The 16,377-nt window shown below is 54.3% G+C and overlaps 2 protein-coding genes across 2 annotated transcripts; both read right to left on the reverse strand.

Annotated features, from left to right (window-relative positions):
- Nucleotides 1-3,288: 3,288 nt before the first annotated feature.
- On the reverse strand, nucleotides 3,289-4,484 carry IUM83_13136 (uncharacterized protein; the record flags this gene model as incomplete). Its single annotated transcript, XM_067937795.1, has 2 exons — nucleotides 3,289-4,122; nucleotides 4,233-4,484. 2 exons carry the CDS (start codon nucleotides 4,482-4,484, stop codon nucleotides 3,289-3,291), a joined length of 1,086 nt encoding a protein of 361 aa, XP_067795862.1.
- An 8,424-nt stretch (nucleotides 4,485-12,908) lies between these two features.
- On the reverse strand, nucleotides 12,909-14,104 carry IUM83_13137 (uncharacterized protein; the record flags this gene model as incomplete). The annotated part of the gene is made up of 2 exons (XM_067937796.1): nucleotides 12,909-13,742; nucleotides 13,853-14,104. The coding sequence occupies 2 exons, from the start codon at nucleotides 14,102-14,104 to the stop codon at nucleotides 12,909-12,911; spliced, it is 1,086 nt and encodes a 361-aa protein (XP_067795863.1).
- Nucleotides 14,105-16,377: the final 2,273 nt, after the last annotated feature.

The following is a 16,377-nucleotide window of genomic DNA, read 5'->3' on the forward strand; positions in this document are numbered from 1 at the left end:
CCGGCGGACCCTGTCCGCGGGCGCGCGGTATCAAGCCCGGCTTGACCGCATTTTCCTTCGTGCAACCCGGCTGCACGGAAATGTGTCTCTTCGCCGGCAGACCCTGTCTGAGGCGCGCGATATCAAGCCCGGCTTGATCGCATGGCGCTTCGGCGTGCAGCCCGGCTGCACGACAGCATGCAAATTGCGTCAGTGCGGTACGTTTGCAACCGTCCGCACTGTTTGTAGCGTCAACTCCCGGAGTTGACACGCCTTCGTCACCTCGACGCCATTCATTGGCGGAGCCCCTCATGACCGAGGGTGCGTCGACTCCCGGAGCCGACGCGTCGTTGTCGACCTGACCGCTTCGGGTCAGGGACTGTCCCTTACACGCTTGAACGTGGGTGTTGGTTCCCGGAACCAACACATCTTTTTCTTCCGACGTCGGCAGCATTGCCGACGTGGGTCTCACTTGTGCGCGCCCTCGCGCACTTCTTGGGCACTCCGGGACAGCAGCATAAAGCGCTGTCTCGACTGGTGAGCCGCGCGCACCTGCTGGTGCGCGCGCTGCGGTAACAGGGCCATCGCTCTCTGTTCCGGTGTCGCGGCCGAAGCGCACGAGCGTGCGCTTCTTCCAGTCTATCACCGGATCATGCCGTGCAAGCCACGGCATGCCCATTACCACGTCAAACTTATCGTCCAGGTCCAAGACGATAAAGTGTTCGACAAACACTCGTTGTTTGTACGAGAAGCGCACGTTCACGACGCGCTTCTCGGTCTTCACGATGGCACCTGTTGCCAATCGAACTTCCAGAAGACTTCGAGGTGTATCTACCTCCTCGAAGTCAAGTCTTGACAGGCTTCGTAGTCGAACAAAGTTGTTCGACGCGCCTGAGCACCAATGCTCGAAGAGAGTCACTCGCTCTCTTCGAGTAAACCTTCAAGATGACTAGGTTTGGCCTGTCATCTTGTTTCTTGCAGTGAGAGCTGGTCTCACTGGGGACTGCAGTCTCAGTGTCGCGTGCCCGATGTCGGCACGCGCGACTGCATTACCAGTAGGGCGCCCCGCGCCTACTGGATGTTCGCGTTTTTGTTGGTCCGCGGCGATGCCTAGCATCGCCACGACGGCCACCTCCAGGGGCATGGGAGCTGTACACTCCCGTGCAAAGTGACCGATCCTTCCGCAGCGGAAGCATCGCACGTTACCTCCCTGCTGCTGGTAACCAGCAGTTGTTGCGCTCGAGAGGTCCATTGGCTCCGGACCTCCCGTCTCGCCACCGGGCGCGGTTGCGGCCTCGGTACGTTTACATGGAGTTTAGCCTGCCGCAGGCTAAACTCTTCTTGCATGGCAAGAGTGATTGCAGCTTCGAGAGTACTCGGGTACTCTCGGAAGAGATAGGTCTTCACAGGCCCATCTCTAAGCCCCTTCATGAACGTGACGACCTTGGTCGCCTCGTCAATCGGTTAGTCACGATATTTGATACCAAATATCGTGCGCGCTGCGCGTAAGCATGGACGTCATGCTTACCCTGCTGAAGGTCGAGGAACTCCGCCCTCGACCGGAACTCGTTTGCGGGGGCTCAAACGCTTGTTTGAGCTCCTCTTTGAACACTTCGTACGTGCTGAAGCACGTAGGATCGGAGAGTCGGCGTCCATACGCCCAACTCCTTGCGCGTCCGCCAAGGCAGGACATGGCGAACGCGACCTTCGACAGCGGGTCGACGATGTGTCGAGCCGCTATGGCTGTGTCGAGTTCGACAAGCCATCGGAGGAGAGGCTCGCCCTCTCTTCCCACGTAATTGCTTACGCTCAACTTTAATGGTTGAGCACGCGGTGTCGTCCCTGACGACGCCGTCACTGAGGAAGCAGCGTCACGCTGCTCCTTCATGATGAATCCCAGAGCAACACCATGTTGCTCCGTCGGCGATAGCGTACGCAGCATTGTAGCTATCGCCGCTTCTCCAATGACTGTTGACAGTCGTTGGAGGGCCTCCCACTCTGGGTCAGACAGGTGGGGGCAGTCAGCGCGTGCAACATGCGTTGCAGGCGTGTTGGAGCTCTCCATGGGCACCTCCGTGCTCATGTGGTTCTCGGCTCCGCGTTCGTACACCGCGTACGAACGTCAAGCAGTCGGTCGTTGGACGGACTACAAAGTGCTACCAGGTGTAGTGGGTCTAACTTGACTCACTACTTTAGCTTACACGTTGCGCAACGTGTATGAGGAAGCGTAAGTACTTAGTAATTACTTAGGTTAATTATATTTGAATACACAAATATAAGTTAAGTAACAAAAGGATTCCAAGTGACTTAGATTAGGTGAAATGAGAACTGTATTGTTTGTAAATTGATCTTCCTCTAAAATCTGCTAAAAACTGTTTATCATCTATGAAAGGGTTGGCAGCGGCTGGCTGTCAGAGCCCCGCTAATATGCATGTCTCTGATTGGTAGAAAGATGCTGCTTTCTACCAATAGGATCTTTGGGTATGTGTGGACCACTCACTGTGGTGGTCCACTTCAATGTATCCATCGGTGTGTCTTACACCAATGTGAGGAAGTATCCAAAAACGTTTAACAGATAACCTATCTGTTAAATTCACAAGTGGCTTGCAGCCACTTGTACGTGTAACCCCGTTACAAGCGGATCCAGACGTTCAAAACGCCTTCTACAACGGGTGGCTGCACGACGTCTTCGTGTCCGGAACACTCTGTTTTGGTGCCGATGGGGTCATTGTCTGGGCACGACACAATTGCCCGGGCAGCTGGAACGATGCCGAGAATTGCGTGGAGTTTCGAGAGAACCTCATGAATCCAGATCTTTGCCCAGACATGAGGTATGGCGATGTTGCTGACAGCGCTTTCCCTTGCTCCGGTCGCATGACAGGACGAATCCTAACACCACTGAAGGAGGGCGATTTGGGCCGGCTGATTCCTTCTGTGCGGGAATCTGCACAAATTTTGTCCGCAGCGATCACTTCAATTCGTCAAGCAGCAGAATGGGGAATGGGGTCAGTTGAGAAAGTTTACAAGAGGCTTCTGCTGCCTCTACCCCCCCCCCCCCCCCCGACAAGAGCAAGCGCGCATTGCGTCTCGACAACCTGTTCAGGCTGTCTAACTTTCGCGTGCGATCACTAGAAATAAGCCAGATACGAACAACATTTTTTTACGGAATTGACGATAACCAGTAACTAGTTTTTTTAAACGAAAACAACGCAGTTGATGTCAAAGCCCTCTTCACTTCTTTTGCATGGATGAGAACAAGAGCATCATCTCTTTGTGGCGGTTTTTGGCTTCCTCTCGGTCGAGGTCGAGTCACTGTTCGTAGCGACGTCGGTTCTCTTTGTGCTCTTGCTGCCATTGCTCCGCCTTCAGCTTTTGGGCGGCACTTTCCACCCTGTAGCGCTCCTCGCGTTCAACTTTAGCGGCGTCGAGCTCTCGCTGTCGCCGATTCTCTGCTGCCTCGTGTTCTTCACGGCGGACGCGGTCTCGTTCGTCTCGGTCACGCTTCTCGGCTTCCAAACGCTCGCGTCGTTCTTCGCAGCGCCGCTTCTCCTCCGCCGCCTCTTTCCGGTCCGAGTCCTCCCGAAGCAGCAACATCATCTCTATTATGTCGCTGCGACCTGATTGCTGCATCTGCTCCACGTTGGTTAGGCGTTTTTCGAGCTCGCTCAACTTACGAGCAGTTCGGACACGTTTCGTCTTGCCGTATGTGTTTTCTGCTGATAGCGCTGTTGCCTCGCTCGCTGATCGCTTTGCGAACTGGGTGATGTTGTCTCGGAAAACACGTAGATCCTGGCCGCCTAAGCGAGCGGACGATGCCGACTTCTTCGGGTTTGCCTGCTTCTCTCTGGCGTCAGCTGCAGCTTTGGATGGATCACGCCGAAGGGGCTCCCGCGAAGGGCTTGTTACCGTCGGGAGGTGACCGACTATAGATCCCTTGGGTCTTCCTGTCGGTTTTCGGGATGGTGCGCTGGTCGGCGTTGACGGTGTTCGAGTTAGATCTACCGGAGGACCTGCTGTGGTCGCAGAAGCACCTGGGGTCAAGGCACCGCAAACCCCGCTCGTAGATGCCTCGTCGTGTACGACCTGGTCGGACTTCTCTTCACTGTCGTCTTCTCCGGCAGACGACTCGTCGGAGAGATCCAACTCAACACATACGCCGCATCAATGGTGGAGCCGTCTCGACGGGTGATTATACCAGAAACGGAGGGCAGTCTTTTCATCTGTCCGTCATCAGGTTCTTGAGCGACACCCACAGGTCTGTGTTGAACATCGCCGTCTTGCAAATTGCCCTCTACCAGCAGTGAGTCTCCGTCAGCTTCCTCCTCGCTTGAGGACACATCGTCTCCATTCGATCCACGCTGGGACCTTCCTGCGTTCCCCATCTGCTTCATTGTACGATCAGCCTCGGCACGAACGGCCTCGGACACACGCTGCAGGAGTTCGGCGTCGTCAGCACCGTCGTCAAGACCATCACTCATAGTGTTCACGGATGTATGCTCTTCCATCTCTCGCTTCGCGGCTTTTGCCAACGCGATGTGAACTGGCATTTTGGCTTTGCCCGTTGGCTTGGCTGTCCCCGCCAGGTCCTTAAACTTGCGCTTGAGCGTGTCAGCATCTCTGTAGTGGGCCTACTTTGGCTCACTACTTTAGCTTACACGTTGCGCTACATGTGTGAGGAAGTGTAGGAGTTTATTAATAATTTGAATTAATTATACTTGAGTCCACAAGTATAATATAAATCAAATAAAACACCGAGTAGGTAGTTTAAGGTAAAATGAGAACTGTATTGTTTGTGAATTGATCTTCCTCTAAAATCTGCTAAAAACTGTTTATCATCTATGAAAGGGTTGACAGCGGCTGGCTGTCAGAGCCCCGCTAATATGCATGACTCTGATTGATAGAAAGATGCTGCTTTCTACCAATAGGATCTTTGGGTATGTGTGGACCACTAATTGTGGTGGCCCACTTCAATGTATCCATTGATGTGTCTTACACCAATGTGAGGAAGTATCTAAAACCTTTAACAGATATTTATCTGTTAAACCATAAGTGACAAATGTCATGCACAAGCGACAGTTGTCACTTGTGACCGTTATCGTGCACAAGTGACTGTTGTCACTTGTGTGTGTAACCCCGTTACACCATCCCCCCGTTAAGCTTAGACGTGTCGGCCTCGACACGTCAATTAATATTGACTGCTCGTCAATTGTTTTGTGCTGAGGGTTTCCGTGCTCATCCGCAATGAGCACGATCAAGCTGAAGACCACCATTGCAACAGAGTGTAAACTCTCTGTTGCTGTGTACAATGCGCGGTAGCGCGAGGTGCGCCGCTACCACGGGGACAGACAACACAGTGTCTGTGTACGATTCTTCGATGTCGACCACGTCTATGCGTCGACATCTCTAAGCGAATTTCTGTTGCTTACCGTGATCGGGTAAGCAAGCGCCAAAGCACTTCGAGTCCTTCTCGAAGTGGCAGTATTAGCAACTCCACGCTGTTGCGGTGGAGGTTGGTGTCCGTGCGCCGTGCGCACTGTCCGTCCAGGTGGCGGTGCATATTAGCAACCGCGACCACAACAGGTATACTATATGTATACCTGAGAGCTTCAATGATCTCCGTGCTAATTATCTAGCACGCGAGTCGTCAGGCGTTGTAGATTACTACAGCGCTCGCACTACCTTCTTGCTGGTAGTGCGTGTTGGGTTTCGTACTCCTTCACCATGTCCGGAACGTCTTCCATAAGGACGTTCCGTGGTTCCCACGTGTCGTGTTGGGGAGGGAAACCTCTCCAACGAATGCGAAAACAATCCGGACCTCGGATTATTTTCCTATGATCAACAATTCGCTGGACGATCCAGCGAATTTCTCCGCGTGCGTCTCGTAGCGGTGGCGGAGGTGGTGGAAACACGCTCCGATGGTCAACGCCGTGTTGACCTTCATCTCGTGTTGCTCCACGACCAAGTGACGGTCGTGGAGTACTTTCAGAGCGCGGCGGTTGCCGCTCTGTTCCTTCGTGTCCCGGCTCTGGCGGTCTCCCAGACCGCCTTGAACGTGCCGGCCGGGCTGTAGGCCCGACTGTATTAACTGCTCCAGCGCGACTACGCGCTGGAGAGGGTTTCCCCTGTCGAGTCTGTCTCTTCGGGTCAGACGAGCCACTTGGCTCGTGTTGGAAGTATGGCTTTAACCGCCCGACATAAAATGTCGGGTGGAGCCGCATGCTAGACGGTATGTCTAGCGTGTATGCGTTACCGTGGCGTGCCATCACCGTGAATGGCCCGATGAAGCGCGGAGCAAGCTTGCTTGCTCCGAAATCCGAAACTGCATGTTTGGGCAGGTTTTGAGTAGATAACAAAACCAATGAATTCACGTTGAATTCATTTGTGTTGCCCCTGCCAATATTATCGGCGTTCAGCTTCTGTTTATCCACAGAAGCTGCAATCGTGTCCTGGACAAACCGAATTACGGCTTGTCTTTTATTGATAAAGTCAATCGCATCCGAGCTGAACTCGTTCAGCTCGCTCTCCGCAAGAGGCCCGGCCTCTGCGTGGTTCTTCGCGGTGTCTGCGCAGGGCGCAGACCCGTGGTCCTTGTTCCTTGTGGAGTCTGTGCTCTGCACAGACTCGTTTTCCTTGTTCTGGGGGTCAGCGCACTGCGCTGACCGTTGGTTCTTCCTGCCAAGGTCTGCGCCACGCGCAGACCTGGTTGTCTTGGTCCTTGTTGTCGCGGCTGACACTGTGCAAGTGTCAGCGGCTTTTTGCGACTGCTGTGTTGCAGTCGTAGATCCTCCCCCACTTAAAGAGGGAGCCACCACTCCGAGTAAACTCGGCAGACGTGGATGCCGCATGGCATTCACGTAGAACGGTGTATGCCCAGTCGAGGCATGCACTGAGTTATTGATGGCAAACTCTGCCATCGATAAGCACTCGCTCCAGTATTGGAACGAGTGAGCGTAGCTCTTCAACATATCGACGAGCACGCGATTCACGCGCTCGGTTTGACCGTCCGTCTGCGGATGATCCGCAGTCGACATGGAAAGTTGGCTCCCAAGAAGTGTAAACACTTCTTGCCACAGGTGCGCTGTGAAGCGCGGGTCTCTGTCCGACACGATGTCGGACGGCATGCCATGGTGTTTGAACACCATGTCGACGAGCAGACGGGCCGTCTGCTTCGCGGTCACTTCTGCCGGCACCGCAGCAAGATGTACCATCTTGCTGAAACGGTCGACGAAGACCACAACACCGGTGTTCCCTCCGCTATCCGGGGGAAGACCAAAGATGAAGTCCAATGACATGGACTTCCAACACTCCGACGGAGTCGGTAGTGATTGTAATGGAGCCTGCGCGAATGGCGCAGGCTTTACGCGTTGGCATACCTCGCAAGCACGGACGTACTTGCGCACCCACTTGTACTGGTGGTTCCAGTAGAAGTCACGCGTGAGAAGGACGTATGTCTTCTCACGTCCGAGATGTCCCGCAGACGGGGCATCATGATACTCGTACATGATCCTGAGTCGCAGGTCATGGTCATTTGGCACGACAACGCGATCCGCGTTGTCGTCGACTGCGTTGTAGAGTAGCAGTCCGTCGTGCACACGAAAGCGGTGTGCACGCGCTCGAAGGTGCTTGGGCAGCTTCTGACGGGACTTGTCAGAAGGCGCTGTGCCATAGGCCAGCAAGAGCTTCGCGTCCGCGTCGTGCGCGTACGCGGCCTTCACATCATCCAACAGAGATGATGTGGGTTTGCTCGATCGCATGGCGTCAATGGCATTGACGTCAACAGCTTCTGCATAGTCCGGCCGACGTGATAACGCGTCGGCCACCACGTTCAATCTTCCGGGTTTGTATTCGACCCGGAAGTTATACTCCGCAAAGAATGAGAGCCATCTCGCCATTCTTTGTGATATGTGGGGTGACTTCACTGCGGTGCGCAGTGAAGCATGGTCGGTGTAGACCACAAATGATCTACTTCCAAGTAGATACACTCGGAACTTTGCGAGTGCATATTTCATGGCAAGGAGTTCCTTGTCATGTACCGGATAATTACGCTCAGCTGCTTTCAGCTGACGCGACTGGTAATAGACGACACGATCACGGCCCTCGTGATCGTGCTGCATCAACGCGCATCCGATCGCGAAATCGGATGCGTCACACACTACGTGAAATGGGCGATCTTGGTCAGCCACTGCCAGGATCGGCGCCTCAGTCAAGCCCCGCTTGACTGCATCGAATGCCTTTGGCAATCGGGTGTCTAATTCCACACAGCTTCTTTCTTAAGAAGCTGTGACAGCGGGCGGATCTTGCCCGCATAATCCTCCACGTACTTGCACAAGTACGTGGCCAAGGAACTGCCTCAGTTCCTTGACACTTGAAGGCGTTGGCCATTCATTTATCACTCTGACCTTTTCCGGGTCAGGGCGAACACCATTCTTCCCTACGAGACACCCGAGGACGGGTATCTCGCTCGCCCCGAAGATACACTTCTTCAGGTTCGCATAGAGCTTATGCTTTCGCATAAGCTCAAGTAGTTTCCGGAGATGCACCCTGTGCATCTCTACGTCGGTCTTCCCGTCCACAGCTCGGCTGTGGATGAACACATCATCGAAGTAGCTCGGTGCGAAGTCGCGCACCGAGCGCAACAAGTGCGTCACGCACCTGTTGAAAGTCGCAGGGGCGTTCTTAAGCCCCTGTGGCATTACTAGCCATTCCCAGAGCATGCCGCTTGGCGTGCTCACTGCCGTGAGAGGGATATCGCTCTCACGCATTAGGATTTGATAAAATCCATCTCGCAAGTCGAGAGCACTGTAAACGGTGCTCCCGGCCATCGAATCGATGATAACATCTTTTCGCGGTATCGGCGTCTGCGCCGGTACCGTCGCATCGTTCAGCTTGTTGTAGGCATGAACGATGCGCCATCCGCCCTGTGGCTTTTGACACAGAACGTCGGCGCACTGTGCGGGGACTTTGATTCCCGCACTTGTCCTGCTTTACGACGACTTTCAAAGAAGTCGTCGATCGCTTTCACTTGCTCTCGCGGCAGTGGCCACTGCCGCGTGACACAGTACTTCGTGCCCGGCACGAGATCAATCTCGTGCTGAATGCCTTTATCCTGCGGAAGCTCCGCAGGAATGTCTTCCGGGAGTACGTCTTTGTACTCCCTCAACAATTCGTAATAGGGACTCGACTTCAGCGAGTCCCAACCTTGTTCCTCGAAGCGCTCTCGCTTCGTCTTCGCACTGAGAGTGTCTTCACTCTCAGTGGTACTTCCCATGAAGAGCTGCCTCAGCTCTTCGCTCTCGCTCGCCGTTCTTTCGCTGTCCGAAGAACGCAGACTTGCTCGATGCGTCCATCGTGCAAGTCGCGTGAAGCGCTTCCAGCTCATGGCTGGAAGCGATGTCAACTCCGACGCCGTCGTCGGAGGACTAGCGGGTTCCATGTCACGATACTGGTATCCAGTATCGGTGCGCGTCAAGACGCTTAGCGTCTTGACATTCGGCGTCACCGCCGCAGTCTGCCCAGCAGACTGCTCTTGTTGCGTCTCGGTCCCGGACCGAGACTTGCGCAGCGTTTTCCGCTTGCGCCGTCTTCTTGTTGTGCGGAGCCCGGCCCCGCACAGTTGTTCTTCTTGTCCAGGCCCGGCCGTGGACAGTCGTTCGCCGGCGGACCCTGTCCGCGGGCGCGCGGTATCAAGCCCGGCTTGACCGCATTTTCCTTCGTGCAACCCGGCTGCACGGAAATGTGTCTCTTCGCCGGCAGACCCTGTCTGAGGCGCGCGATATCAAGCCCGGCTTGATCGCATGGCGCTTCGGCGTGCAGCCCGGCTGCACGACAGCATGCAAATTGCGTCAGTGCGGTACGTTTGCAACCGTCCGCACTGTTTGTAGCGTCAACTCCCGGAGTTGACACGCCTTCGTCACCTCGACGCCATTCATTGGCGGAGCCCCTCATGACCGAGGGTGCGTCGACTCCCGGAGCCGACGCGTCGTTGTCGACCTGACCGCTTCGGGTCAGGGACTGTCCCTACACGCTTGAACGTGGGTGTTGGTTCCCGGAACCAACACATCTTCCGACGTCGGCAGCATTGCCGACGTGGGTCTCACTTGTGCGCGCCCTCGCGCACTTCTTGGCACTCCGGGACAGCAGCATAAAGCGCTGTCTCGACTGAGAGCCGCGCGCACCTGCTGGTGCGCGCTGCGGTAACAGGGCCATCGCTCTCTGTTCCGCTGTCGCGGCCGAAGCGCACGAGCGTGCGCTTCTTCCAGTCTATCACCGGATCATGCCGTGCAAGCCACGGCATGCCCATTACCACGTCAAACTTATCGTCCAGGTCCAAGACGATAAAGTGTTCGACAAACACTCGTTGTTTGTACGAGAAGCGCACGTTCACGACGCGCTTCTCGGTCTTCACGATGGCACCTGTTGCCAATCGAATCTTCAGAAGACTTCGAGGTGTATCTACCTCCTCGAAGTCAAGTCTTGACAGGCTTCGTAGTCGAACAAAGTTGTTCGACGCGCCTGAGTCTACCAATGCTCGAAGAGAGTCACTCGCTCTCTTCGAGTAAACCTCAAGATGACTAGGTTTGGCCTGTCATCTTGTTTCTTGCAGTGAGAGCTGGTCTCACTGGGGGCTGCAGTCTCAGTGTCGCGTGCCCGATGTCGGCACGCGCGACTGCATTACCAGTAGGGCGCCCCGCGCCTACTGGATGTTCGCGTTTTTGTTGGTCCGCGGCGATGCCTAGCATCGCCACGACGGCCACCTCCAGGGGCATGGGAGCTGTACACTCCCGTGCAGTGACCGATCCTTCCGCAGCGGAAGCATCGCACGTTACCTCCCTGCTGCTGGTAACCAGCAGTTGTTGCGCTCGAGAGGTCCATTGGCTCCGGACCTCCCGTCCTCGCTACCGGGCGCGGTTGCGGCCTCGGTACGTTTACATGGAGTTTAGCCTGCCGCAGGCTAAACTCTTCTTGCATGGCAAGAGTGATTGCAGCTTCGAGAGTACTCGGTACTCTCGGGAGAGATAGGTCTTCACAGGCCCATCTCTAAGCCCCTTCATGAACGTGACGACCTTGGTCGCCTCGTCAATTGGTTAGTCACGATATTTGATACCAAATATCGTGCGCGCTGCGCGTAAGCATGGACGTCATGCTTACCCTGCTGAAGGTCGAGGAACTCCGCCCTCGACCGGAACTCGTTTTGCGGGGCTCAAACGCTTGTTTGAGCTCCTCTTTGAACACTTCGTACGTGCTGAAGCACGTAGGATCGGAGAGTCGGCGTCCATACGCCCAACTCCTTGCGCGTCCGCCAAGGCAGGACATGGCGAACGCGACCTTCGACAGCGGGTCGACGATGTGTCGAGCCGCTATGGCTGTGTCGAGTTCGACAAGCCATCGGAGGAGAGGCTCGCCCTCTCTTCCCACGTAATTGCTTACGCTCAACTTTAATGGTTGAGCACGCGGTGTCGTCCCTGACGACGCCGTCACTGAGGAAGCAGCGTCACGCTGCTCCTTCATGATGAATCCCAGAGCAACACCATGTTGCTCCGTCGGCGATAGCGTACGCAGCATTGTAGCTATCGCCGCTTCTCCAATGACTGTTGACAGTCGTTGGAGGGCCTCCACTCTGGGTCAGACAGGTGGGGCAGTCAGCGCGTGCAACATGCGTTGCAGGCGTGTTGGAGCTCTCCATGGGCACCTCCGTGCTCATGTGGTTCTCGGCTCCGCGTTCGTACACCGCGTACGAACGTCAAGCAGTCGGTCGTTGGACGGACTACAAGTGCTACCAGGTGTAGTGGGTCTAACTTGACTCACTATTTTAGCTTACACGTTGCGCTACGTGTATGAGGAAGCGTAAGTACTTAGTAATTACTTAGGTTAATTATATTTGAATACACAAATATAAGTTAAGTAACAAAAGGATTCCAAGTGACTTAGATTAGGTGAAATGAGAACTGTATTGTTTGTAAATTGATCTTCCTCTAAAATCTGCTAAAAACTGTTTATCATCTATGAAAGGGTTGGCAGCGGCTGGCTGTCAGAGCCCCGCTAATATGCATGTCTCTGATTGGTAGAAAGATGCTGCTTTCTACCAATAGGATCTTTGGGTATGTGTGGACCACTCACTGTGGTGGTCCACTTCAATGTATCCATCGGTGTGTCTTACACCAATGTGAGGAAGTATCCAAAAACGTTTAACAGATAACCTATCTGTTAAATTCACAAGTGGCTTGCAGCCACTTGTACGTGTAACCCCGTTACAAGCGGATCCAGACGTTCAAAACGCCTTCTACAACGGGTGGCTGCACGACGTCTTCGTGTCCGGAACACTCTGTTTTGGTGCCGATGGGCTCATTGTCTGGGCACGACACAATTGCCCGGGCAGCTGGAACGATGCCGAGAATTGCGTGGAGTTTCGAGAGAACCTCATGAATCCAGATCTTTGCCCAGACATGAGGTATGGCGTTGTTGCTGACAGCGCTTTCCCTTGCTCCGGTCGCATGACAGGACGAATCCTAACACCACTGAAGGAGGGCGATTTGGGCCGGCTGATTCCTTCTGTGCGGGAATCTGCACAAATTTTGTCCGCAGCGATCACTTCAATTCGTCAAGCAGCAGAATGGGGAATGGGGTCAGTTGAGAAAGTTTACAAGAGGCTTCTGCTGCCTCTACCCCCCCCCCCCCCCCCCCGACAAGAGCAAGCGCGCATTGCGTCTCGACAACCTGTTCAGGCTGTCTAACTTTCGCGTGCGATCACTAGAAATAAGCCAGATACGAGCAACATTTTTTTTACGGAATTGACGATAACCAGTAACTAGTTTTTTTAAACGAAAACAACGCAGTTGATGTCAAAGCCCTCTTCACTTCTTTTGCATGGATGAGAACAAGAGCATCATCTCTTTGTGGCGGTTCTTGGCTTCCTCTCGGTCGAGGTCGAGTCACTGTTCGTAGCGACGTCGGTTCTCTTTGTGCTCTTGCTGCCATTGCTCCGCCTTCAGCTTTTGGGCGGCACTTTCCACCCTGTAGCGCTCCTCGCGTTCAACTTGAGCGGCGTCGAGCTCTCGCAGTCGCCGATTCTCTGCTGCCTCGTGTTCTTCACGGCGGACGCGGTCTCGTTCGTCTCGGTCACGCTTCTCGGCTTCCAAACGCTCGCGTCGTTCTTCGCAGCGCCGCTTCTCCTCCGCCGCCTCTTTCCGGTCCGAGTCCTCCCGAAGCAGCAACATCATCTCTATTATGTCGCTGCGACCTGATTGCTGCATCTGCTCCACGTTGGTTAGGCGTTTTTCGAGCTCGCTCAACTTACGAGCAGTTCGGACACGTTTCGTCTTGCCGTATGTGTTTTCTGCTGATAGCGCTGTTGCCTCGCTCGCTGATCGCTTTGCGAACTGGGTGATGTTGTCTCGGAAAACACGTAGATCCTGGCCGCCTAAGCGAGCGGACGATGCCGACTTCTTCGGGTTTGCCTGCTTCTCTCTGGCGTCAGCTGCAGCTTTGGATGGATCACGCCGAAGGGGCTCCCGCGAAGGGCTTGTTACCGTCGGGAGGTGACCGACTATAGATCCCTTGGGTCTTCCTGTCGGTTTTCGGGATGGTGCGCTGGTCGGCGTCGACGGTGTTCGAGTTAGATCTACCGGAGGACCTGCTGTGGTCGCAGAAGCACCTGGGGTCAAGGCACCGCAAACCCCGCTCGTAGATGCCTCGTCGTGTACGACCTGGTCGGACTTCTCTTCACTGTCGTCTTCTCCGGCAGACGACTCGTCGGAGAGATCCAACTCAACACATACGCCGCATCAATGGTGGAGCCGTCTCGACGGGTGATTATACCAGAAACGGAGGGCAGTCTTTTCATCTGTCCGTCATCAGGTTCTTGAGCGACACCCACAGGTCTGTGTTGAACATCGCCGTCTTGCAAATTGCCCTCTACCAGCAGTGAGTCTCCGTCAGCTTCCTCCTCGCTTGAGGACACATCGTCTCCATTCGATCCACGCTGGGACCTTCCTGCGTTCCCCATCTGCTTCATTGTACGATCAGCCTCGGCACGAACGGCCTCGGACACACGCTGCAGGAGTTCGGCGTCGTCAGCACCGTCGTCAAGACCATCACTCATAGTGTTCACGGATGTATGCTCTTCCATCTCTCGCTTCGCGGCTTTTGCCAACGCGATGTGAACTGGCATTTTGGCTTTGCCCGTTGGCTTGGCTGTCCCCGCCAGGTTCCTTAAACTTGCGCTTGAGCGTGTCAGCATCTCTGTAGTGGGCCTACTTTGGCTCACTACTTTAGCTTACACGTTGCGCTACATGTGTGAGGAAGTGTAGGAGTTTATTAATAATTTGAATTAATTATACTTGAGTCCACAAGTATAATATAAATCAAATAAAACACCGAGTAGGTAGTTTAAGGTAAAATGAGAACTGTATTGTTTGTGAATTGATCTTCCTCTAAAATCTGCTAAAAACTGTTTATCATCTATGAAAGGGTTGACAGCGGCTGGCTGTCAGAGCCCCGCTAATATGCATGACTCTGATTGATAGAAAGATGCTGCTTTCTACCAATAGGATCTTTGGGTATGTGTGGACCACTAATTGTGGTGGCCCACTTCAATGTATCCATTGATGTGTCTTACACCAATGTGAGGAAGTATCTAAAACCTTTAACAGATATTTATCTGTTAAACCATAAGTGACAATGTCATGCACAAGCGACAGTTGTCACTTCAGACTGTTATCGTGCACAAGTGACTGTTGTCACTTGTGTGTGTAACCCCGTTACACCATCCCCCCCGTTAAGCTTAGACGTGTCGGCCTCGACACGTCAATTAATATTGACTGCTCGTCAATTGTTTTGTGCTGAGGGTTTCCGTGCTCATCCGCAATGAGCACGATCAAGCTGAAGACCACCATTGCAACAGAGTGTAAACTCTCTGTTGCTGTGTACAATGCGCGGTAGCGCGAGGTGCGCCGCTACCACGGGGACAGACAACACAGTGTCTGTGTACGATTCTTCGATGTCGACCACGTCTATGCGTCGACATCTCTAAGCGAATTTCTGTTGCTTACCGTGATCGGGTAAGCAAGCGCCAAAGCACTTCGAGTCCTTCTCGAAGTGGCAAGTATTAGCAACTCCACGCTGTTGCGGTGGAGGCTGGTGTCCGTGCGCCGTGCGCACTGTCCGTCCAGGTGGCGGTGCATATTAGCAACCGCGACCACAACAGGTATACTATATGTATACCTGAGAGCTTCAATGATCTCCGTGCTAATTATCTAGCACGCGAGTCGTCAGGCGTTGTAGATTACTACAGCGCTCGCACTACCTTCTTGCTGGTAGTGCGTGTTGGGTTTCGTACTCCTTCACCATGTCCGGAACGTCTTCCATAAGGACGTTCCGTGGTTCCCACGTGTCGTGTTGGGGAGGGAAACCTCTCCAACGAATGCGAAAACAATCCGGACCTCGGATTATTTTCCTATGATCAACAATTCGCTGGACGATCCAGCGAATTTCTCCGCGTGCGTCTCGTAGCGGTGGCGGAGGTGGTGGAAACACGCTCCGATGGTCAACGCCGTGTTGACCTTCATCTCGTGTTGCTCCACGACCAAGTGACGGTCGTGGAGTACTTTCAGAGCGCGGCGGTTGCCGCTCTGTTCCTTCGTGTCCCGGCTCTGGCGGTCTCCCCAGACCGCCTTGAACGTGCCGGCCGGGCTGTAGGCCCGACTGTATTAACTGCTCCAGCGCGACTACGCGCTGGAGAGGGTTTCCTGTCGAGTCTGTCTCTTCGGGTCAGACGAGCCACTTGGCTCGTGTTGGAAGTATGAGCTTTAACCGCCCGACATAAAATGTCGGGTGGAGCCGCATGCTAGACGGTATGTCTAGCGTGTATGCGTTACCGTGGCGTGCCATCACCGTGAATGGCCCGATGAAGCGCGGAGCAAGCTTGCTTGCTCCGAAACTGAAACTGCATGTTTGGGCAGGTTTTGAGTAGATAACAAAACCAATGAATTCACGTTGAATTCATTTGTGTTGCCCTGCCAATATTATCGGCGTTCAGCTTCTGTTTATCCACAGAAGCTGCAATCGTGTCCTGGACAAACCGAATTACGGCTTGTCTTTTATTGATAAAGTCAATCGCATCCGAGCTGAACTCGTTCAGCTCGCTCTCCGCAAGAGGCCCGGCCTCTGCGTGGTTCTTCGCGGTGTCTGCGCAGGGCGCAGACCCGTGGTCCTTGTTCTTGTGGAGTCTGTGCTCTGCACAGACTCGTTTTCCTATTCTGGGGGTCAGCGCACTGCGCTGACCGTTGGTTCTTCTGCCAAGGTCTGCGCCACGCGCAGACCTGGTTGTCTTGGTCCTTGTTGTCGCGGCTGACACTGTGCAAGTGTCAGCGGCTTTTTGCGACTGCTGTGTTGCAGTCGTAG

The sequence above is a fragment of the Phytophthora cinnamomi genome (assembly GCF_018691715.1).
Source record: "Phytophthora cinnamomi strain GKB4 chromosome Unknown Contig19, whole genome shotgun sequence".
Lineage (NCBI taxonomy): Eukaryota > Oomycota > Peronosporomycetes > Peronosporales > Peronosporaceae > Phytophthora > Phytophthora cinnamomi.